The sequence below is a fragment of the Xenopus laevis genome, chromosome 9_10S, assembly GCF_017654675.1.
Source record: "Xenopus laevis strain J_2021 chromosome 9_10S, Xenopus_laevis_v10.1, whole genome shotgun sequence".
Lineage (NCBI taxonomy): Eukaryota > Metazoa > Chordata > Amphibia > Anura > Pipidae > Xenopus > Xenopus laevis.
In genome coordinates, this window is record NC_054388.1 from 46,060,339 (window position 1) to 46,086,325 (window position 25,987).

General features: G+C 44.0%; 1 protein-coding gene across 5 annotated transcripts in view; it reads right to left on the reverse strand.

Annotated features, from left to right (window-relative positions):
- LOC108702158 (axin-2) overlaps nt 1-16,392 on the reverse strand; it is a 31,658-nt gene extending 15,266 nt beyond the window's left edge. For 2 of the 5 annotated variants that reach the window (XM_041578056.1, XM_041578055.1), the window contains exons 1-2: nt 2,324-2,632; nt 107-1,008 (exon numbers count right to left, since the gene is read on the reverse strand). In XM_041578056.1, coding sequence (XP_041433990.1) covers nt 107-918 — 812 coding nt within the window. In that variant the 5' untranslated portion in view covers nt 919-1,008; nt 2,324-2,632. Of the gene's footprint in view, nt 1-106; nt 1,009-1,921; nt 2,300-2,323; nt 2,633-16,300 lie in introns of those variants that run through there. The other 3 variants (XM_041578054.1, XM_018237661.2, XM_018237660.2) reach the window with 3 other exon arrangements.
- Between the last annotated feature and the right edge of the window lie 9,595 nt (nt 16,393-25,987).

Sequence of the window (25,987 nt, forward strand, 5' to 3'; positions counted from 1 at the left end):
GGCTCCCAAGTGACATCACGCCACCAGGAAGCATCTCAGTACCACCTGTTAGACATCAGCAATGAGGTACTTGAGAAGCTCTATATCACAGAAAGTGGGTGCTTACCTGTAGCCATTCTCCACTGACTCCTTGGATCTCAGACTGATGGTAGCCCTTAGGGCTTTGCTAGAGAGACCCACCACAGAGGGCAAGGTCTTCTGCTTCAAGTCCACACAACTCCACTCCTCTTCTTCATTCACAGTCGGTAGGTATCCACTGACGACTTTCAAAATCCCTGACTCCCTGACGTTGCTGAAATAAGCAGCATTCTCCCCACCACTTTGCACACACTCCAGGTATATGTTCGATGTCAGAAACACCTGGTAGGCATTGTCCTCCATGACTGCATGGATCTCGGATTGTGCTTGGTCGAACATGGTGGAGTTGATGAGCTGCTTTTTGATGAAATCTTTTAGGAAGCTTTTGGTCAGGGGCTTGAGTTGTTTGGAGATGATGCTGCAGCTCTCAATATACCTTTTGTAAATAGCTTTGGCCACTCTCAGAGTCTTAGCATCCTTAAGGTCCATCTGCCTAAATCCATTACAGGCAAACCAGAAATCTAGTGTGTCCACGCATTTCTCCCTTTCCAAAAAAATCCTAAATAGGTCGGCTCCTTCCTTGTCACCCAGCAGAGAATGCAGCGACTTGGTCCATCGTGTGAGAGGGGAATCTGGTGAGGCGCTGCCTTCAGGTTCACCCATGCCGTCTTCATCTCTCCTAGGGTTGGATGAGACGGGCACTGACTTTGATCTTTGGCTTCTCATGGGAAGTTGGCATGTCGTCTGCCCTTCTTCCCCTGGCACTGGGGGACGTGGGGCATCTTCTCTGAAGCTGCTGCTATGATCTGAGAGGAGGGTTGCCAACAAAGAACTACTCATAGCTCTGTAATTCTTATTTTATGGTTTAAATTCCACGATAATCTGCTCTCCGTCTCAAGTCAGCGGGGGATCCTGTGCGTCCTCTTCCCTCTGTAAATGAAAGAAAGTATTGATCTAATCAAGTCCAGATCCACCCCAACATCAAAAGGAGAGCCATGGAGTTAGCAGCTTTCAACTACTCGCTGCCACATAACAGCAACCTTGGCCACAGACACATCTACAATGCAAATCAAAAAGCAGCGTCTACTATGCCTTTAACCCTGAGACGCTTTGATCTGCAGGGAGAATTGCTGTAAGAGCAAGCTGCACACTGCCATATGCCACCACACTGCAACTCCCAGCATCTATAGGGGCACTGGGAGTTGTGGTGCAATAGTAAGGTTCTGATGCAGAAGGGTTAAACACTGATGTGAGTTGCAAGCGCTAAACATATTGTTCTGATCCAGAGCCAGATACAGGCAGTAGCAGAGAACAGGGGTACAGAATGGGGGATTTGGAAAATAAAGTCATTTTAACAGCCAACATCCCCCCTCCTTCAGAAAGGGAACGGTGCCTCTGTCTATTTGTCACTCATCTCTCCCATTCCTTCTCCCCTTTTAAGATTAAGATCACAAGCAAGAAAATCTCCCTCGAGCTGAAAACACAAGATTCACTGCCTGGGGGTGGGGGGAGATTTATATTGACAAATATATTAAAATAACCGCCCTGAGTGGAATAGCACAGCTCACAATCACATGAATAATACTTCATCCTGCCTTTAAAAAAACAAAATGAAAAAAAACCTCCAAAACTAATTTGTAGCAGCTTCCAACAAAGCAATTTTGTTAAATAAAGGGATAAATTAATAAAGGCAGCGTTACCGGCAAGTGAATTGTTATGGAGTCAGGATAACCCTACTGCTCAGTCCTTGGTTGGGGGGTTAGTTATCCCTGGCAACTGCTGCACAAGTTGAGGTGTATAATAGGTGCACCCCCTCCCATTAAAATAAGAGGCCCAACATTACCTGGGTGCATAATCATCCATCTCTGCATTCTGAAGATCTGCCCAAAAATTACCAATCCATGGGCCCACCCAGGCATACTCCTGTTGGGTGCTGGAGAATACTGGGGGTGGCAGGGTGACAAGTGGGCAGGATTGGGGGCACAGTCCCAGCTCCCAAAGCCACTTTCTGCCTCCAGGAGACCTGTACAACTAAGTGACACCTAGGCATGCACACACAACTCCTTTAGCCATCCCGGGGGGGGGGGGTGTGCCTGGGAGGGACTGGGGGAGGAGGCAGGAGTTAAAGGGTGGGTAGAGACAAATCTGTCACATATACCCTAAAGAGGGGATTAAAACTGAGTATTTTAAAAACTCCCAGCACAGCCCCTGCTGCCTCTCCTGACACCGTATCACAGGCACTTACCATGCGCGTGTTGGAGACTCCATTCTGTACACCCCCTGTTTCCTGTCAGTGCACCCCACTTCTGCAGCTGCATTTGATCCACAAAATGTGTCTCCTTCTCTGCTCCCCTGACTACAAAGGCTGAGATTCCTCCTCCTCCCCCTTTAGTACACCAGCAGGTCCTGTTTCACAGTCAGTCCTTGCACCAAATTTCCTGTGGGCTCCATCCAAGCTCAGCTCCACATCAAAGGCTCCATGTGCTGGCAGCAGCGCTGTGTGTGTGATTCATCATCATCATCCCAGGCTTCTACTCCCTCTCAAGCCCCCTCCGCACACACAACCCCCCTTCCTCTCCCACAAACACACAAACACACTCTCTATCCCAGGTGCTGCCCCCCTGTGGTGCAAGAGCAGAGGGACAGCAGCAGAGTCTCAGTTGTTCAGGGACCTTGTCACAGAGGAGCAGATCAATCAAGTCCCAGAGGATTCAGAACTCACTCATCCTGCCGCCCCAATCACATTACCCCCTGCCTCCCTTCCCTGCTCCACTCTTAAAGGGACAGACACCTTGGCTACTGGGTTAGACCCTAGGATGAGCACAGGGTAAAATACCCAAATGGAACTCATTTTAACACCTTGGCTGCCAGGGTAGGTATCAACCTTTTTTTGCCATGTGGGCTGACAGTAATCAAAATTATATATATAATATTTCATCTGTGTAAAAATCAGATCACTGGAAATCTGGGACATATGATACAACCCATTATCAGCCTAATAACTGACCATAGCCATGTCCCCCAAATATACATACAGCGGGGCCCCACAAGCAAAGAACGCATAGACTTCTGGTATAATAGGAAACTCTGGAACAAAGAGCTTACAGTCTAGTGGTATAATGGAAGATCCACCCAAGGAGCTTACAGTCCAGTGATATAATAAAGGAGTTGGCCCAAAGGAGCTTACAATCAAATGGTATAACAGCAGATATTACTCAATGGAGCTTACAGTCTAGTTGTATAATAGCAACCACCTGTGTAAGGAACTGGTGGGATTCTGTAAGCGTTACTCCAAAATATCTGGCTAAGAACAGTTTGTGTTTTGGCAATGGTGGCCTGGCAGGGGTTAAACTCTCAGCTCCCCCCTCCTATAAACCCCTTTCTCAGTGCCTGACTTTCCCAACCTGTAAATAATCTGCTCTGCTCATCTTTAAAACATTATTTAAATGCCATAACGAAACATGGAGCCATCTTTCATCTGGGAGCTCCGCCTCTTCCTTCCACATGTCAGCAATTTAAGGCAGAGCAAGAATTCCCCTCCTTGCCCTCCAGCAGGTTTTCATTTGTGGGCCCTCGCCAACCCGATCTGAGCCTCCCATCTGTACCCATCCCATCGGACACGTGTGTAGTGTCACCATAGCAACCCCCAGTTACTCAATTCATTGCATTTATTCAATATGCCAACAACTGCAAGCTCTGTGGGACACTGAACTCATACAAGAATTCATTATTCCTAATATCAATGATACAGCACCTAATCTGCCTCCTACTGTATACTCCAATCAAGAGATAATGTACCCCCTACTGTAAATTATAAGGATATTAGAAGTCACTGAGGGGTTCTGTGACCATATAAAGGCACAAGGCTGGAGGCTGAGTTATACAGGGAACTCTGAGTATCACTCATGTATTATAAGGGACTATGTACCCCCTACTGTAAATTATAAGGATATTAGAAGTCACTGAGAGGTTCTGTGACTATATAAAGGCACAAGGCTACAGTTCAGGATCTGGTGCCAAAACTAGTGGAAACCCCCTGATCAGTTCTTAAATTAATATATTCCCAACAGTCAACTGAAACAGTTGGGTTATAGGAGGCTTAGTTGGAGGGAAGGCAGGCTGATTACTTTTTATTGGTAATAAGGCAATCAGTGTGGTGGCTTCAGCCTTTGAAGTGCAGAGCAGAGAAATACTTTTTATTGCAGGCTTATCGCAGTACAAACATCATGCTCTATCACATGAACTTGTTATGACTGTGAGATACATACAATAATCACGCTATCTTGCTAATAACTTGTACGATCCAGCAAACTCCCATAATTCCATGCTAGCTCTATAATGTTGAATTAAAGAGTCCAGGTAATGGTTAGTATCAACATGGAACAGAACCTTACATTCCCCTCCTGCTAAAATACTCTCAGCCCTGGTTATGCACCACCACAAACAGGACTCCATTAACCCACAACAACCAGATGTTATATCATTATTAAGATAATTGCCTAATAAGACCAACAAGACCATCATGACTGCTGCTCAGGGGTGTAATCTGAGTGGGCAAATTTATCTCATTACCCCAAGATCACCCAAAAATGGCATGTAAATAAAATGCAGGCTATTCCCAGCATGCAGAGCTGATGGCGCCCACACCTGATGTCTTTCTGGGTAGGACCAGATGATGCTGGAAAGCTCAAGGTGGGAGTCCATTTCTCTGGTGCTACCCTGGTGCCAGATGTGCCTGCACCTGAATACTCTGCCTGTAGAACTGCAGACAGACCCAGCGGATTTCAGCGCCAGAACCTGGCACAACTACCTGCACCTGAGTTGAGGCAATGTATTTGGTTACCAACCAACCAGCAGCAGAAGAGTTGTTTCTCCACAGGTCGAGTTCTGCATTGTCTTTCCCTAACCTGAAAGGGGATCTAAACACCCCTAATGTGAAAAGCCCCATCCACTACCATCCATAGTGCCCCCTCCCTGCAAAGTGCATTAGTGAAAAATGTGTCCCTAGTTGTCAATCTCAAGTATCCACGCAGAGTAGCACAGCGGAGCTCAAGGGCGCCATCTTCTGCATTCTCGTTTTTTCAGAAAGGGACTGACAACATTGAGCTATTTGAAACATGCGCAGTTGGAGGCAGTCCGGTGTTCGCAGTGTTAGACTGGGGTGCCAGGGGCCCACCAGAAAACCTTAGATCATGGGCCTGTTCTCCAAGCTATTTTTTTTCCAATCCTCACTCAACATTGGTATCGCCTTAGTACTTTTTCATTATATGATATACTCAATTTTTCCACCTATTTGGCCCCTTTGTTTCCATACAGAAATAGGAAACATGACATTTTTAGAAATGCTTAGAAGCAGGAGGGGCCACTGACACCTGGGCCCAACAATAGTTTTCCTGGTATCTTGGTGGGCCACTTCGACACTATGTGTTCACGCCAACTGTGTCAGAAAGGTTCGGTAAATGGCAGAAGGGAAGGGGATCCGAAAAAACCAAGATGAGAAAGATGGCGCTGTTGAGCTCCACTGCTTTACTCTGCATGGATACGTGAGATTGACAGTTAGGGACACATGTTTCACTAATGCACTTTGTGGGGAGGAAGCACTATGGATGGGGCTTTTTCTTTAGGGTGTGTTAGTTCTCCTTTAAGGTGGCTACACGGGCCAATATCATCTTACGATAATATTGGCACAATCTGATAAAATCATCTACTGATCGTTACATTAATGTCAGTGCAAATGATCCTATGGTTCTGCTAAAATCCGACAAGAGCTGATTCTTCCTGTGTGTAGCTAGCAAGGCTTATTATTGATGTAAACTAGGAGATAATTGGGTTACTGGTGGGTTAATTGGTGTCATTATGGAAATTTGGATCTCATCCAGTGGAATTTGGTTTCTGTTGTTTTTAAAGTGTACGTGTAATTCCAACTTTTATATAGACCAGTGTCCTTCTTGTTCTTTTCCTTCTAGCTAAAGCAGTCCCAGGGCTCACCAACTAGCAGTACTGCCATAAGAGATAACTGCTGGGAATAGATCTGATGTTACTTATAAAGGGGGCTTTGAGACACATCGGTGTAAGATTAAGCTGTTTATATCCTTATGTTTTGGGGGTAATACCTGCCTTTGATGAATTTCCTGTCCAGGGCCCCTGTGTAACCACAGCAATATGGCCCTACAATAAAAACCATGTGAAGGGTGAACCATTGTATATGGGTCCTGTGATCACTTGGCTGTCAGTCACCTGGGTGTCCGGTTGCCTTTAGCCCGGGGTTAAACTGCTAACACTTTGCTTTGAAGTGATTATCCTTTTATGTACAGGTCGGGAGCTAAGGATTCCAGAGACAAAAGCAAAAAGGAAAGTGCTTTCATGAACCCCCAATGACTGAGCAGTCAAACCCATTTGCACATCAAATAGAATATAAGGGCAAAAAGATGTGGCCCCCCTTGTGCAGATTTTAGGGGACCCGAATATTGCTTTACAAGCCACCTCTTATAGACACACAGGCGTCACCTGCCATATTGCTTCAGTTTGAGATATTTAAAGGAAAGGAAAACCGTTCCCACCCATGGATTTTATATTTGGTTTATATGGTTTAGACCCAATTAAAATCCTATGGTCCAAATAGTCTACTTCCTTGGGAGCGGCTGCAGTGCAATATATTCTCAATGGGGTGACAGTGATCAATCCACAAGAGTCCATACTCTACCCTTATTTCATCCTATCATCTGGAAAGGGATTAGCAAGCACAAGAAGGGCCATCTTCATAGAACTAATCCCTGGTTCTATGAGACACATTGCCCAAAAAAGTTATTTTGGGGAGTAAATTCAACCTGAATACACTTAATTGTTTTTCGGATTCATTCAAAATAAGCATTATATTTGTATATATTAGGGCTCTCTGACCTACAGCTCTAACTACAACTCCTAACAACCGCCATCAATCTCTATTTTGCCCTACAGTCCCCACTGTCTCTATAGTAACTGGTGTACTATGGTATTGTGCCTTTCGTCTTGCCTACAGTCTCCCGTCTTGCCTTACGGTCTCCATCTTGCAATACTGTCTCCGCCTTGCCCAACTGTCACTATGGTAGCTAGGGTTACCACCTTTTCTGGAAAAATATACCTGCCTTCCTATATATTTATCTTTTTTCCCTATTAATAACATTGGGATCAACCAGCATTTTTACCAGCCAGGCCGATAAAATACCGGCCAGGTGGCAACCCTAATGGTAGCTGGTGTATCCTGATGACCCAGTAGATGACATGTGTGGCCTGGCCAATCTAATCTGACAAAAAACCCAGCTGCTTGGTGCTATGGGGTCTGGCAGGGGTCATTGGAGGGTATCTGGGTGGGATATTTGCTGGTGGGAGGTCTCTGTATGTTGTTGCAGACTCCCATTGGTTAGGGATAATGTCAATGCCCTTCAGTACCTTGGACTGTCCCCGTGTTTTTCCCCTCCTGATAGGCCAAGGCACTTCCAGAGCAGGATGTTTTTCAATGGCCCTTTTCTTTGAGATTAGGCTCCATGTTTTGCCAGGTGCTGTTACTATCTCTCAGACTCAAGAGCCTGTTTGCCCTACACAGCACTAATCCACTTAGCAGCAAACAAACAGGGGGCAGACACAAGGCAACAAGTGCACTGCATATCAAAGGAGCCCTTAAAGCAGATGTGGCCGATTGTTCAGGGAAGAGACATCTGCAATTCAATATGGCCCCCGGACTTCCTTCAGAATCAGACAAACACAGTTCAATCTGTCATCGGGGGCAAATGACAGCTTCCTCTGGGCAAGGAACACCCCCCCTCCTGCCTCTCTTTAATAACTGCCATTATTGTTATGCAAGTGGGTGATGTCCTCAACAGGTCAAATAGGGAAAACATGGGTAGTCATTACCAGAGCAGGGAACCATGGGAGAAGGGGCATTTGATGCATGAAGTGATCTGAAACCAATGCAATATTTACTCCAATATTCCCTAATCAGTAAAATAGAAATAAAGGGAAGCCTAGGTTGCATTGTGTATTTGATCATTAACCCTGTGCATGTTGGGCTTGCAGGGAGTTGCCCTGGGGCAGAAGGGCCTGAGTGCAGAACAGTAGCCATTAAGCAGAATTGTGTCAACACAACATCAAATGTTTTTCTGAACCCCCTTGTCCTAGGAGATGGTGAACAAATAATAAACAGCCCCATCTTAACTGCCCTTTTTGGGCTATTCCACACGGGGAGATAGCGACGCGTTTGCGGTCGCGGCGACAAAGTGCCGCGACAGTCGCCCGACCGGCGCAGGCGACAGTTTTGTATGGGCGCCTATGTAAAAACGCCTGTGCTAACCACACGAGGCGATGCGCTTTTCAACAGTCGCCTGAAAATGCCTCGCCAGGCAAGGAGGAGTATTAGAGTGCAAGGCAGGTATCCTGGTGCAGCCAACTAGGGGAGCAGATAGTTACATGTCCATTGTGCCACGTGCCAGCTGTTATGTAACTACAACTCTCAGCATCTAAGAAGTTCACTATCTCTGCAGGACACAGTGAAATACATTACTCAAGGGCTGATTTACTAACACAGGAAATAAATATCATCAGGGAATGAGTGTGGGTTCAGCTCTGCCGGGTGCAGCCATACTGTATGCATGCTTTACCTTCCTGAGCAACCAATGTTCCCTCTTATTTCTTCTAGACTATGTGCACAATAAAAAAAAATCTGCTCACATCAGAATAAATGTAAAATGTGTTTTCAAACAAAATTCTTTGTGCGCACCACAATTTGATGTGTGAGCTGGCCTCAAAATACATGTGCACGAGTGATGTGCGGGTTGAGAAATTTTAGACCCGCGCCCGACCCTTACCTGCGGGTAACACTAATGTGCACATCTTAGAGGGAACATTGTGAGCAACTAACTAGTACCATGTCTTGATCCCGCCCCCTCATTGGACATCCGGAAACACGGGCAGGGGAAGAATACACTGCCGCCTAGTGTTTTCCAGCAAATGTTACACAGACAGGAGAAGCTGACATTTTAGAGTGTGATATTGTAAATGGGTAGAAAATATACTCTTGGAGGTAATTTATCTGAAATGGTAACTCCCTCTGTGCCATCTGTAACCAAGTGACTTAAGGCTGGAATAAGAAGATCAGTTTTTATCTAAGAAGGTATAAAAGAATCAGGGGGCCCAGTCTGTGATGTCCCTAAACTCCACCATTTACTAGAAACTCTGCCTATATTGAATTAAGAGCATTCTCCCCAAATGTCACCCTAACTGGTTTTCAGACTTTGTCACCTGGCACTACTCCTAGGCCCCCCCCCCCCACAGGGGAGCAGATCTATAGTTAAGGCTGGGAACACCTAATATAAGGAATGCCCTACATATACTAACATATATATATATATATATATATATATATATACACATATATACAGGGCCGCCATCAGGGGGGGACAGGGGGGACAAGCGTACCAGGCCCGGGCATGAAGGGGGGCCCGGCAGCGCTGCATTTTTTTGAAGATCCGGGCCCCCCTTACGAGCGCCCGAGCCGTACGTCTTGCCTCTTCAGTGCCGAATGCGGAAGTGCCGAAAAGCCGAAGCCGATGCGACGAAAAGACCCGAAGTCACGGAAAAAGCCGAAGTCCCGAAGTCACGAAGCGCCGAAAAGACCCGAAGTCACGAAAACAGCCGAAGCCGAAGTCCTGAAGCAGTGCAAAGACCCGAAGTCACGAAAACAGCCGAAGCCGAAGTCCTGAAGCGGTGAAAAGACCCGAAGTCACGAAAGGAGGCGAAGTTGAAGTACTGAAGCCATGAGTTCAATTCTACTGAACACCAGTTTTGTGTTTTTTTTTATTTTAATCCCCTGGCCACCAATGTATTATTTTAATATTCTATAGGCCCCTGCCACCAATCTTTTTTTTAAAACTTTTGTTTTTGGGGCCCCAATTTTTTTTTTAACTCGTAAGGGGCCCCTTGCCACCATTGTTTTTTTTGGGGTTTTTTTTTTTAAAAAAAAATTAATTTTCTTTTTGGTGGCCCCAAATTTTTTTAACTTGTAAGGGGGCCCCTGCCACCAGTTTTTTTTTTTTTTCAAAAAAAAATTATTTTTTTTTTAAATTTTTTTGGGGCCCCCAATTTGTTTTTAACTTGTAAGGGGGCCCCTGCCACCATTTTTTTTTTTTTCAAAAAAATTTTTTTTTCTCCAAATTTTTTTTTTGGGGCCCCAATTTGTTTTTAACTTATAAGGGGGCCCCTGCCGCCAATGTTTTTTTTTTTTTCAAAAAAAATTAATTTTTTTTCAAATTTTTTTTTGGGGCCCCAATTTGTTTTTAACTTATAAGGGGGCCCCTGCGGCCAATGTTTTTTTTTTTGATCAAAAAAAAATTATTTTTTTTCAAATTTTTTTTGGGGCCCCAATTTGTTTTTAACTTAGAAGGGGGCCCCTGCCACCAATGTTTGTTTATTTTTTAGTTTTTTTTACATTTTTTTTTGTTGGAGCCCCAAGTTTTTTTTAACAGGGGGCCCCTGCCTGTATTATGTATTCAAAATTCATTTATAGTACCAAGTATACGACTGGTTCTAATAAGACCAAAAAACTGATCAAAGATCACTGGGGCATAATACAGGCGGATGCGAGCCTGAGCGATGTGGTCCCTGTGGACCTCATGACGTGCTACCGACGAGGTACTAACCTTAAAGATCTTCTGGTTAAAACGGACCCAGTAGGTTGCTATTCCAATAGACGGAGTACTTGGCTTCGCAATGATCAGCCGGGTTGTTTTAAATGCCCAAATTGCACCTCTTGCAGATTTATGACACCAGGTAACAGTTTTCTACATCCACAATCCGGTAAACGATATTTGATTAAACATCATATTACCTGTACAACCACACATATAATCTATTTAATAACCTGCCCTTGCGGCTTGTCATATGTGGGTAAATCAGATCAGACACTACGTCTACGTATGGATGGCCACAGATCAGCTATTAGCACTGCATTTCGAGATGGGTACACCAATAAGCCAGTGGCGAATCACTTTTTGAAGGCTGGCCATAGGTTACCTACATTCCGCTACATAGCCATAGATCACATCCCCCCACTTAGGAGAGGGGGTGACAGGTCAAAAATTTTGCTCCAGAGAGAGGTGTTTTGGATCAGGAAGTTGAATACCCTGGCACCGACGGGGTTAAATGAACACTGTTCTTTTTTATGTTTTTTGAATCAACGCTGATGTGATCTGGGCAGGTAGCTAATTATGTTGCAAAGTAACAGTATATGTTATGTGATTGATACATTTGTTGTGGCTATTGATACAGTTATTGAACAAGATGGAGACATATGAATAGTTTGGTTACTTTGTTATAAGTAGTGTAACCTGAAATGAAGCTTTAGTCAGACAGAAGCACCAATATTGTCCTGAATTTGACACAGTTTTTATGGGTAACACAGCCCCCACAAGGGGAGTGGTGATCCTGATCACATGGGTCATTTGAGAACACGGGGTTGGGTGAGAGTAATTGGTTTTAGCTATTTATTCACAAAATTGTTTTTAAAGTTGTGTGTATGGTCTTGAGAAAGGTCTTAGGCAAAGACCGAAACGTTGACCTGTTTTTTTAAAAAGATGTATTAAATAAAGGAAAAATTTTTAAACTCTTTAAAGGCTCCTGGTGTGCACCTCGCCCTTCTGAGATTGTATATATATATATATACACATATATATATATATATATATATATACACATATATATATATATATATACACATATATATATATATATACATATATACACATATATTACATATATATATATATATCTATATACACATATATAGATTAGCTCATAAGGATCCGCACACCAAAATTCTTTCATCAAAATTCAGTGCTTTATTCAGTACATAGATCCGACGTTTCGGCCCACATTAGGGCCTTTTTCAAGGATCCTTGAAAAAGGCCCTAATGTGGGCCGAAACGTAGGATCTATGTACTGAATAAAGCACTGAATTTTGATGAAAGAATTTTGGTGTGCGGATCCTTATGAGCTAATCTACATATAAATTTTTGGACCCTGCACCCACAGGAATTATACTAAGTCCGGTCTACAGAGTGCGGTCGTTTTACACAGACTATATACACATATATATATATATATATATATATATATATACACATATATATACATATATATATATATATACACATATATACATGTATAGGCTGTACACCTTCTGTTAGTCAGAGACCTGGGTGCTCGTACAGAAATTGATAAAATCAGGCCTGCATGGTCCCAGAGACGGGCGCTTCCGCTCACCTCCGCCCTCCTAGCGCCAGCCGCAGCAATTTAAGGCACAGAAGCACTGGGGAGCTTTGCGTTTCCAGCGTGCCTAAGGATGCGGCTGGGTGGCATGCCGCCCTTAAAATTTCGCCGCCCTAGGCCCGGGCCTTTATGGCCTTGCCACAAATCTGGGCCTGGATAAAATAGAATGTCTGTAGTGATGGCACTCACAGGATTTACACAACCAAAGCAAATGTGGTTAAAGTGGACCTGTCACCCAGACACAACAATCTGTATAATAAAAGTCCATGAAACATGAAATCCAATTTCTATTTTTTATTAAAGCATTCATAGTTGCTGTAAACTCATTTAAAAATCTCAGCAGTCAATTAAATATTGTCTGTCACTCCTCTATGCCCTGGGCATAAAGACGGGGCAGACAATTACTTTCACTTTCCATTCAGCACTTCCTATTTGTCACTGCTCTCCACATATTCCTCCGTTCTCTTTACCATTTAATTGTGCAGCCAGGGCATGGGGATGGACATCAGGTCCCCCATTCTGGTGCACAAACAAGATTCTGAGATGATACAAGGCTTGCCTTAATAACAGTGTCCACAAAATGGCTGCTGCCTGCTTGCTATAATTATAAATTCCCAGACTGATGGAAACAAGATTCAAATAATTTATATAGAGTAATTAAAGTTCATTTTGCTTGACTAATGTGATAAAATAGGATTTTGAATATTTTTTTTGGGTGACGGGTCCCCTTTAAAAAAGGAAACAGGTTTTATTAGTTCAAAGTTTCGGCCCCCCACAGGAACCTTGATAAAGGCCCCAAAAAGCTTAATACAGCTAAGGGCTCTCTCATCATATAATAAGCACCTTGTCACTGCGTTACACATCATCACCCAGTGCTATGTATTTGGCCTATTATATAGTTATGTTTCTTTCTTTTTACATATACTAAAATTCAGTGGTTGCTTTGCCTCAGCATAGCTTTTTAAACATTCCCATTTTTTTAACTAAATCAGAAACAGGTATCTCCAGCCAGCAATCTCCAAAGGCAAGTTGCTTATTTTCCCTGATTTCAGTCAGTAGGACACCTGCAAAGAAATATACTAGTCTCCAAGAGCAGAGACAGACGAGAAGATTCGGGGAGACAAATCGCCTCTTCTTCGGGCAACTAATCTCCCGAACTACCTCCCTGCTGGCTAGAATCTAAATTACCGGTGGGATGGTACAAGGAGTGCTTTATTTTCCGAAGTCGACCAAAGTTGTCTCACAAGGAAACTTCGGGCAACTTCAGAAAGCCGAATCGATCCGACTGCCATCCTGCCGGCGATTTACATTCTAGCTGGCGGGAATACAGTTTGGGGAGATGTCGCCCGAAGAAGTGATTTGTTGCTGGGTGACTAATCTCCCGAAATAGCAGCGTGTGCCCTGGCCCTAAAGAACTAAAGAATCTATGGCAGCCCTGTCATAAAGCAAGAGCAGACCACTGAGCTCATTCCTACTAAGTAGCACTGTCCTTAATGTATCTAGGACTCTCTGTAGAGTGAAACCCTTTACCCCAATTATCTTGTGTAGCAAAGTCACAAAAAATTCAGCTCTAATGACAAAGGAGCTGCATTCCTGATACCAAGTAGAGATCTGATTATGCCATGTGTCCCTTCTGCCATTGCAGCAGCACACTAGTCCATGAAACTACTACTACTACTTCATACTACTATTGCCATATAAGAGGCACATCATCCCAGGATACAACACAGCAAGTCACATTTAGGTAGCAGTTCCCAGGTGGAAACCAGTACCACTGGACCAGCCTGCAAGCTCTAGCCCGATCTGCATTACAAATGGTGGACTGGACTCCAACTGGGCCAATGACCAATGATCAGAAACAAACACATGTAATGCTCTGCAAAGTCTATGGGACTCTAGGGCTTAAAACACACAAGGGCTTAAGACACACACACAAACACACAAAAAGCTTGGCCATGGGGGCAAATTCACTAACCTCCGAAAATTCGCCAGCGACGGTTTCGTTCACAGCGCAACACTTTGCCAGATGTAGATTCGCCAGGACAATGCTAATTCACTAAAATCCGAAGTTGCGTCCAGGGCGCAGAACACCTGCGAAGTTGCGCTAGCGTTACTGTGCCAAGCAAAGCGAAGTTGCACTAGCGTTGCCTAATTTGCATACGGCAGGAAGTTAAAGTTGAATGGACGTACATGTTGCAGCAAATACATTACACTACATAAGCCCAGGAAAAATTAATAAAATAAAGTTGTTATATTGCCCTACACATGAGCCCAGTGTATAGTTTATGTGCCATATGTTAGGAAATGTAGGGGGGAAGCTGGTTACCCCAAAAAAAATTTACGCTATTTTTCAGCCTATCACCCTAAAAAAAGGAAAAGACGCTAGCGTTTTTGGGACTTAGAAAAATTTTCCACTATTTTTTTTAGGAACTCCTATCTATTCGATTGCACTTTACCTGGTCTGAGGTGGTGAAGGCAAGTCTAGTGCAAAAGGTAAAGTTCAGTAAAATCCGCATATTTGTGAATTTGCATAGTTACGTCCATTCGTCAGAGTGCAAATTCGCCTGGCACTAGGGAGCGAAGTACCACTATAGTCTATCTCCTTCGCTAGCAAAGTTGCTCCAGCGACCGTTAGTAAATCGGTGAAGTTCCGAAATGATGTCACACTGGCGAATTTTTGTCAGCTTCGCCTTTTAGTAAATTTGCCCCATGGTATCTTCCAACCAGGATGCCTTCAGGGTGACAAGCTTGTCTTGGAAAAGCTGCAGATCACCCTATGACACTGGACTGGCAGGTACATATCTTGGGCAGTGACTGATAACATGCTGGCTAGTAATGAGAGTAACAAGAGTAATGGCAATGTGGAAAAATAGTACCAAATATCTTTAATATATTAAATAGTAATAATTGGTAAATAAGGCACAAACAGGTTCAGTTTGGAATAAATAGCAATAAAATAGGCTGTAAGGATTTGTACAATAAAAAAATATCCCCAAATGCACAGACATGGCTAGTAATCTCTGGGTCACTTGAGCGACATGGGAAAATGGAGGAGAAAAGGGAGGAGAAAATGAAAGGGAATGGGGTATAATGGGCAGATTGTAGAATCGTATATTATTAATGGGGCTCATGGTCTGGCTGCGGTGTCCAACTCCAGCTGCCAAAACAAGGGGAAGTCATAACCTGGAAGAAAGATGTATTGGGATAGGTAAGTCTCTGTGCTGGGGGGTATCTCTGGGCTAAAAAAAGAGAGTTGGGTGTGATATTCCCAAGGAAGTGAAAGGCCTATAACAAATCAGAAAGTAGAAATTGGCTTATATTGTACAAAAATACACATAAAGCAACAGCTAAGGCTGAAAAAAGACATTTGTTAACCTATTTTTACTAATCCAGAATTCTCAACGCTATTTATTAAGATCAAAGACGAGGCCCAGAATGTTGGCTGCAGATGCCAGTCTCAAGTATCTCCTGGTACGTACCACTACTGCATAGTTGTCTCCCTGTTTTGCACTGTGGAGTGAGCCTGTGCCCACAACATGAAACCAGTCCCTGTTGCTGGGTAATGAGGGTAAGGGACGTTCGGCCCTACACTGTATGTAATTCCCTTACCATGCAATGTGGTTAGGCCTGGGCAGCCTTCCAATCAGCTCTTATCAGAGGGAAAAAAGTTGATTTACTTCCTCAAAATATAAAACAACTTTAAAACCTTTTTTATTCCATCAGACTTTTCAAGGCACAGGAATAGGTGGAGAGCATGGCATGTGCCCATCCCTCTTACCTTTTACTCTTCTGAATATCAAAGTCTTCCTGGAGAACCTGTGCCCTCTTCTGAAAAAAGTTTATGTGCAACAGAGGCCCAGTTGGTTACATATACCACACCTGACAAACACTGATAAAAATCCATCTCATTGCCCTTGCACTGTACCTGGGATTTCAGTGATGTGATGGTATCTTCAAGCTCTTGCCTCACTGTAGCTGGCATGAGACCTTTAATCTACAGCTCATAATCCTGGCGAATCTAAGTTACCTGTGGAAAGAGAGAGAGGAGGCGCGGGTAAGTTTATGGGCACACAGGCTGTTGGTTCGGACTGTTGTCAGCCTGTGTATTTTTGCAGGCTAAGAGCAGCAGTTCTGCTAAGTGCTCCTGCTCCATTTATTTGAATCTGATTAGCCTGTATGCGGACACAGGCTGAGGTTGGCCCAAATACTGACCTCAGCTTCAGCTCCGCTGTGTGTGACCACACACAGGCTGATCGGATTCAAATCAATGGAGCAGGGGCACTGAGCAGATCTATCACTTACTAAACTAAAGGTGGCCATACATTCCCATTCGTTATGATGTGATCGTTGGGCCCTAGGGCCCAGGATTGGATCAGCCTGATATTGCGGTGGGCATATCGGAGAGAGATCCGCTCGTTTGGCGACATCGACAAACGAGCGGATCTCTCCATGTATGGCCACCTTTAGGGCTGTTGGGCTTAATGAAAACCTTTGATAGATAACTGGCTACAGGATCAGGTACAGAGGGTGGTTGTTACTGGTACATATTCTACTTGGAGTAAGGTTTTTAGTGGGGTCCCTCAGGGTTCTGTATTGGGTCCACTATTGGGTGCCATGGCAAAGTGGCAGATGAGATCCAATGTCGATAAATGTAAAGTCCTGCACCTGGGATGTAAAAATATCCATAATAAAAAAGGACCTTGGAGTCCTTGTATATAATCACCTTCAGGGCTGGTCCTATCAAATGTGGGGCCCAATTGGGACCATGTTGGCGGGGCCCCTAGACAAAGTGTTGCTGGCTACTGACACACCAAGTATTTAGGAAAATAAGGGCATACAGGCACAAATTAGAAAGGAAAGGGGCAGACAAGGTAAGAGAATGAGAGGGATGAAATAGGGGCACATAATAGGGGCACACAGGGTAAGAGAGAGAGGGAGGAAATAGGAAAGTGGACTGGGCCAATTAGTTTGGGGCAGGCTGGGCTGATTCGGTTTGGGAGCAGGCTTGGTTGGATTGGGGGCAGGCAGGGACTATCAAGGTTGGAGGAAAGCTGGGCCTATGAGAGTTGGGGGCAGGCTAGACCTATGGAGTTGGGGGATAGGCTGGCTTATCAGAGTTGGGGGTGGGCTGGACCTATGGATTTGGGGATGGGCTGGACTCTCAAAGTTGGGGGCAGGCCAGGCAGCATCATGTGCTGAGGGAAATATTATCTGTGCTGCCCTGTGGTGCGGGGCCCCCCCGAGGTGCGGGGCCCTATTGGGCCCAATTGGTCCAATAGGCCTAAGGCCGGCCCTGATCACCTTGGCTGTAGCAAGCAAGCAATGTCAGCAGCATCAAGGGCAAATAAAGATTTGACCTGTATTAAAAGGGGCATAGATTTGCAGGAGGAGGGGTTAATTCTTTCACTGTACAGAGCACTTGTAAGGCCCCATCTAGAATATGCCGTACAGTTTTGGTCTCCATCACTCAAACAGGACATTATTGAATTAGCGAGGGTACAGAGAAGGGCAACTAAGCTGGTAAAAAAGGGCATGGAAAAGCTTAGCTATGAGGAAAGACTGGCTAAGTTGGGGATGTTCACACTGGAAAAGAGGTGCTTGAGGGATGATATGATAACTATGTATAAATATATAAGGGGATCATATAATAATCTCTCTAATGCTCTATTTACCAGTAGGTTCCAGCGGACACAAGACTGCCCATTCCAATTAGAAGAAAGGACGTTCCGGCTAAATATTCGGAAGGGTTTTTTTTACAGTGAGAGCCGTAAGGATGTGGATTTCTCTCCCTTAATCAGTCGTGATGACATTAGATAGCTTTAAAAAAAGAAAACTTGCACTCACTTGAACATAGGAAAAAGATGAAAAGGGAAATATCTGTCTCGCCATTGTTTATATTTATATCTATTTATTGCAATGCCTGGACAGCAATATTTACAGTACATTCTGTGTCCCGCCTGCAGGGCCTAACTTATCTTCTTACTCCATGTACACCCACAGAGCCAGATGCCCTGGGGTTGCAAAAGAATGGCTAGTGGCACCTGAAATATAACATCTGAATCTCTCTCAACCGTTATTATACTTTCCACAGTATGATTCATCAGAGCAGTCTTTAGGCTAGGCCTGACGGGGCCGAAATCAGCCTACTGAAATCCGCAGGCCAATTTCAGACCCTCTCCGCTAGCACTATCCTCTTCTTGCTTTGCATCCAGAAGCCTTGCGTTAACTTCGACACAAACACATTTGGAGGTTTCCGGCGCAAAATGCAAAGTCAAAGGCTGATTTTGGCCGTCTGGCCCTAGCCTTAGGGTTCATATAAAGTAAAATGCTGTGACTGAAAGGGTGGGCATAGCAAATAAATGAAGATGAAGACAATAGAGCAAGAATAAATAGTAGGGCAAGATGGAGACATATATCCAAGATTAGATAGTAAAACAGAGATAGAGACAGTAGGGTATCATGGAGATTGTATGGCGGGATATAAATAAGAGGTTTGCACAGTCAGTTCTCTTAACATGGCTCTGGCTGAGAATGTTCCCATAATGCTATAACCTTCCTCCCACCACTCTCTGGGCACAAACCTGTGCCAGCTGTAGGCTGTTCCTGGGCATATGTGGAACATGCCAGAAAGGGATATGTATTCGAAGGGTGACATAAAGCAAATTTATGTTATTGTTTTGTTTCTAGAATTGCACTGAGCAGTGTGGAGCCATTGCCTTGTGCCAGGATAAATACTGCCTGTGCCAAGGGTTTTTTGGTAACAGGCTCTGTGGATGGATGGAGAAAGCAGACTGTCAGCAACAACAGCTTACGCGCCCCTTTTTCCATCCTGGACAAAATGGATGAATGTAAGTGTGTGTGTGTGTGGGGGGGGTAATTTTGTGCTTGTGGTGCCAAGACCAGGAATCCAGCGAGGAAATGTTAATAATTACATACCAGACAGTAAATGCTACGAGTGTAGGTGCCCCCTTTCCTGCTTTCTAAAACTTTTCTACATTTTCTGGTTTCTAAAAAGCCAGAAACAGCCAGTGGCTAGCTTATGGCTACAATACCCAGCATGCTCAGCAAGTCAATGTTATAACCATTTTACATATAATTTAGGGAGAGAAAACCAATTGCAAATGTCTGTATCATATCATATGTCTCGCTTCCACTTTTATCAAGCATATTCCCTAAGTGTCCAAATGAAGGCCAGATGTAAGTCTGTTTAGAGATTATTCAGAAAGATATTAGCCACAGAGCCTCCGTGGGCTAGTGACTCCAACAGAAGTGCCTGGTTGGGGGGGGGGTGCTGGGTTTTAGAGAAACATGTTGCCATACGAGGTGCAAGTAGCTGAGGATTAAATGCTGGTGTGTAAAGAGATCCCCAGTGCTCAAGGCTGAAAGCTGGGACAGGAGCCAGCACTCGTTTCAGACCCTCGGCTGAGGGAATTTCTGAATGACTAGAATAATGACTTCCCAAAATAGCAGGCGGTGGTCTGAAAGAAACGTTAGTGGTCTTGGTGACACTGCAGGTACGCTTCTGTATAGGGGGCAGATAGGATTCCAAGGGGATTGGAAGGTTGTATATACACAAAGTCTATTCCTGGGCTTGACCTGTCCTGGGGGTGCACTTGCGTCAATACTACTCCTATCTGCTCTTTGGAAATGAGCTTAACCTCTCTGATGGGTACAGGCTCAGGTTGGAAGCAATGTTTTGGACGCAAATTAAAGGAACAGACACAAACCTTAACCCCCCCATGCTATTGCAGGCAAATTCTTAAAGGGATAGCAGCACAAGGAAAATCTTCTTACTGCCCCAGGCTCTGACACACCAGCAGCTACAGACCGATTTACGGCCTGCTAAGAATAGCACAGGACTGGCCATGGAAGGAGAATAGCCAAAGAGGCCTGTGCAAGCCAACAGGGGCTCTTTTCTTGACTTCCCACCAATTACAGCACACTTCTGGATAGAGCTATATATTTACACCATTTTTTTCTGTATCCATATACTGGCTACAGTAGTCTTTCTGTAGCCTGGGACTACTGGGGAATATTCTCTGCTTACACATCCAACCCGCCATATAATATAATCCCACAGATTTCAAGTCTCATGATTTATGTTAGATAGAGCCAACGTTTGCCCTGTGTGCCACACATCCCTCAGTTCCATACTGAATCTCAAACCTGGTGGCACATGCCAGTCACATCGTTGGGAGGCTTTGATCAGACACATTTCTGTCCGGTGCCTCCACGGACTGAGTGTCATTTGCACTTTGAGTCGCTTTGAAATGAAATCCTTCCTAAGAACAGGTTTTTGGAGGCAGCACAAGCTGACCTGGGCTTGACCCAGTGAGACCAGTATGACAAAGTACCCAGTGTATAAGAAAGGACATATCTCCCACATTCCCTCAGTCTGGCACTGTCTGGCAGATGAATTTAAAGTGGAGGTATCATAGTGAAACAGCCACCTATTACACATAAGAGTCTCCTGGGTATCTGGAAGGGGTTTCTGTACATGTGCCAAAGCAATGCCACTAACATTGATCCAGATTTACCGACATTATTTAGTCCTCGTCAGACCTATGGCAGGGACCAAGATCTTCCCCATACTAGCTGGAATAAAGATTTTGCCTTCTAATGATGCCAACTCACATTCGCACAAAATTTTTGTGGAGGAGTGCCAGACACTTACATTGTTCTCACTGCAAAATCAATCTTTCAGTCAGATGAAATAACCCAGCCAAGAGGATGCCCATGTGCCATAACCCAAATGCAACTAGCCAGCAGATCATAAGCCAAATAGCTGATCTGGTAGTTTATGTTTGCCAGTGTCAGGCTGTTATTGGTCAGTTAGATCAGTGCTGTCCAACTTCTGTGGTACAGAGGGCCAGGATTTACATGGTGGAAGGGAGATAATGGAAGCCAGTGTTGTCCACTCCCTGTTTTTAACCCATCCCTAATTTAAAACACACCCATGTTACCACAAGAACTTTTAAGACCATATCCACATTAATGGTGGTAGCACACCAAAAAAAAAAACAAATGGTTGGTGCTCACTGTAGGCATATTAGCTATCACTCATGTAAAAAAAGGTTTATTAGGTACTATTAAGACATACCATTATATCCATATGCCTTCCCCTCCCCTGTGGATAGCACAGCAACACCCAAAACAAAATTAAAATTATTTCCAAATGCTAACAAACTCTGAGAACAAACCCCAACCAGGCTTACCTTTCACAGGCAGCATAGGGCAGGCAGAGTATAGGTCATACAGGTAGGCAGAGTATGGTAAATACATGCAGCATAAGGCAGGTAGAGTATAGAACACACAGGTTGGCAGAATATTCTAAACACAAGGAGCATAAGGCAGAAAGAGTATAGGCCACACAGGGAGAAATAATATGACACATTCAGGGAGCAAAGTATGGCACAAACGAGTAGCCACATGCAGGGAAAATACGGCAGGCACAGTATGGCAGATACAGGTAGGCAAAGAATGGCACACACAGAAAGCATAAGCCAGGCACAGGCAGAGCAGGGCATGAGACAACAAAATATATCAGGACCATGCAAATAACTGATCAGGACCACTCTAAGATGAACAGTACGTACTCTACTACATACAGTGATACAATGCCAGTGCCCCTCCGTCAGTCTATATGAGGTGTAAACAGGTAAATAAGCAGCCAGACATCAATGGGAGGATGCACAAGGGTGGATTGCAGGCCTGACACAGACTATGGCCCACCACTTTGACAGCACTAAGTTAGAGGACAAGTCATTCATCAGGTGTAAAGTATAAGTGGTATGTATATAAATGTGATGTGTTCACATGGCCAGATTGCAGGGCTGTAATTCTGCAGCAAAGAGTGTAAAGCTGGCCATAGACGCAAAGATCTGATCGTACGAATCAAGGATTCGTACGATTTTCGGACCGTGTGTGGAGAGTCCCGACATTTTTAGTCCGGCGGAGGTCGGTCGTTTGGTCGATCGGACAGGTTAAAAGATTTCTGTCGAGTACTGATAATATCTCTGCGTGTATTGCCGATAATACGATTTTCAGTGGGAGACTGTCACTAGCTTTGGTCGGACATAACTTTCTTACGATTGCTGTCAGGTGCAGAACATCGCTGATCAGTTCTTTTCTACTTTATTTGATCTGAATGGTTAGTGGCAGGTCGGGAGATGGGGAAGTCCGATCGTTTGATGATTTGTACGATCAGATCTTTGCGTCTATGGCCAGCTTAAGCCCTTGGAGCTCTCTGACTAAATATGGCCAGGCCCGGACTGGCAATATGTGGGTTCTGGCAAATGCCAGAGGGGCTGCTGTAACGTCCCATAGACGCTAGTTTAATGGGCAGGTGGAGGACTATTTGGGCCTCTGGGTACTTGGAATGCCAGGGCCTATTTTGACTCCCAGTCCAAACCCGAATATGGCTAAATATAAGAGCTGAGGAAGCATTAAGCAGTCAAATAGATGCCCTGCAGTCAGACAGTCCTGTGAAATTGCGCATGCTTTGCTATCACCAAGGATGCTTGAGGGCTAGATGGGTTGGTGGGTAAGCCTCAGACAGGCTGTCTCGCTAGCCTGACCCCTGCTGCCCCCTTATCTCAGCCAGTATAGAAATAGAGCCATTCAGGGGAAACAATACGGCATGAAAGGGAGGGCCGCAGCTTTAAATGGTGCAAATATGTCAATGACTGTCAGGTTCCAACTTGGTATGATGCTCCAATCATGACAGGAATGCTACAGTGACCTGCACATCCTGGATTACAAGGTGGCAACCTGCCATGCTGGAATTCTGCACATGGTGCCTGAGACAGGCTGAATCTGCAGGTATATCATACCCTAACCTTGGAATAAAGCATACATGTATATTCACTTCTCATTCATTTGTATATTAGTGTTTACTCATATGAGTAGGAGCTTGATGCTTGCTCTATAGCTAGCTTTTATGACAATAACATTGAAATAAAACATAGATGACGCATACCTATGCTATCTATCTATATATATATATATATATATATATATATATATATATATATATATATATATATTATATATATATATATATATATATATATATATATATATATATATCTATATATATATATATATATCTATATATCTATCTATATATCTATCTATATATCTATATATATATCTATATATCTATATATATCTATATATATATATATATATGAGTTGGAATCCACAGATTGCCAGTTCGGACCTGAGCAGTGTGCAACCCAATCATGCCCCCTAACTACACCCACCCCAAAGTGGCCCACACCAGCAACTAGGCCTTGCGAATGTCCCAGCAGTGAGTACAGGGAAGCAGAAAGGAGGCAAATGATAAGCCCCAAGTAGAGGCACAGTTCAGCAATTAAACATACCCAATGTCACCCCAACGTCCTCCCTCCCAACAACGTTCAATGCTTCTGTGTAGAGACCCTGATAGGGTACAAAATGGATCCCCCCCACTTCAGTTTTCACTGGCTGCTTCATGCTGCTCTCTCTCTCCCTCTCTAGTGCAGAACAGTCCTTGAAGCCACATGTAAGAATGTTATTTTCCCACGAACAATAAAAGAGCTGGGAAGGTTTTATATTCCCTATGGGCCCTGAACTTCTGGAACTGGTTTCCCCCATACCCCCAAGTCCTAACACATTCTCTTCTGTTCCTCACACATCTGTGTCATTAACTGCTCTCTTCCTGCTCAGCACATCCCATCCTTTAGCCTCTGCCAGTCTAAAGTTGGGTGACTGGGTATCTGGGTGGCATTATAAATGGGCAGATGTGGCACCCCCTCCTTACAAAACTGCTAGCTATCAATACCCATACTATATACGACTCCCTGGGATACCCCTAAAACCACCAGGTCGGTGTAACAACCATGTACATGGAAACTAGTGTCGAAGCAGACTATTTGGAGAAAGGGTTAAAGGGTTGGATTTCTTATTATTTGCTTGTCCCGCCCAAAAGTTTATATTGTAAATAAACTGAAGGTAATAAAGACAAATAAGGGCTATAATTAACAGGAAAGGGTTACAAATACAATGACCCATTACCGGCCACTGTGTCACTAATATACTGATGTGTCAGAGAGATTTATAAAGCAGCTTCCAAAATGTCCTTTAGCTCATTGGACAATCTCAGGAATATGAATATATGTGTATTCACCCAAAGAAAGCAACATCATTGGACTGAATCTCCTAGGGCCCACAGAAAAGACCCTGGACTAGCTCTTACAAAAAACAGTAAGATATAGATAGTTCCAATAATTACTGACTAATGGTTGAACTGGCCTACCAGACAACCAGAGGATCATCCAGTGGGCCCCAATCAAGGACAATTCCCATCAGCCAATCCTTATATGTTCCTGGCTTTAGGTTGTTACTTCATCTTTCAGAACCTGCATAGAAATAAGAACTTTTAGAGAGTAATGCACAGATCCCCTGTCAAGGGGCTGTTAAACCAGATAAGGGGCAGTATACGGATTAGCACACTGCATTGTTTCCTGTTGTGATCTAAGTGTTGGCACCAGGGTCCAAGGAAAAGATCAGGCGAATTTGGCAGCATTTGGGTGGTGTAATCAGATTGTGCTTGTTTTGTGAGCTAACAGACTGATCAGATCTGCATTTGTGTGTCTAAGGGCAACACCAGGATTAACAACTCAAGCTGGCCATACATTATAAGAGCTACTTGATTGGTGAAACGGCCAAATGAGCAGATCTTTCACCGATATTCCCACCTTGCAATATCCGGCTGATCCAATTGTTTGGCACTCGACCATCATAATTGGTGCTATGCCAGCTGTCAGACTGAGAATTGCATCAAGGTGCAAATGCAGTCCTCGATCAGATAGGAAAATCAAACCTGCCTGATCAACATCTGCCTAATTTATGGACAATTAGTAGACCAATTGGAGAGCCCCACACACGAGCAGATAAGATGGTAAATGGAAAGGCTGCAGTACCCTAATTCATAGATATGTGACATCCTACCATGAGAGAGGAGATTGCTTGCCACATAATAAGTGCTGCTGCCACTGCTGCACCCAACCTTGGCACAGATGGCTGCTGGCACCACAACAAAGGAACCTGGTAGTGTTGTTTAGCCAAAGCCAAACCAAGCACTTCAACCTAAAAAACAGCTGGCACACCAAGCTATACTCTCATACTGTACTGTTTAAGAAAAACAATATGGCCTTTCCTTCCATATGTATTAATACAAATAAATAGAGAAGGAATGTTCTGGGCACACAATAACCTATACCTTTATACTGTACTGTCTAAGAGAAACAATATGGCACCCCTTCCTCCCATATGTATAAATACAATATATAGAGAAGGAATATCATACTGTACTAAGGAAAACAATATGGCAGCTCCTATTCATATTTACAAATACAAATATGCACAGACTGGAGAAAACTAACTGGATTTATTAAGTGCACAAAAAGATATCTGAATTGGCTAGTATTTTACAAAGCATTAATGTGGTCAGGGATCAGATTTGGCTCAGTGTTTCCATTGCCCCCAATTCCAAAGCATCAATATATCCCTGAAAGCCTCCTTCCCACTCAGGTCTCCTTTTGGTTACGATAGAACGGTATCTTGTGTT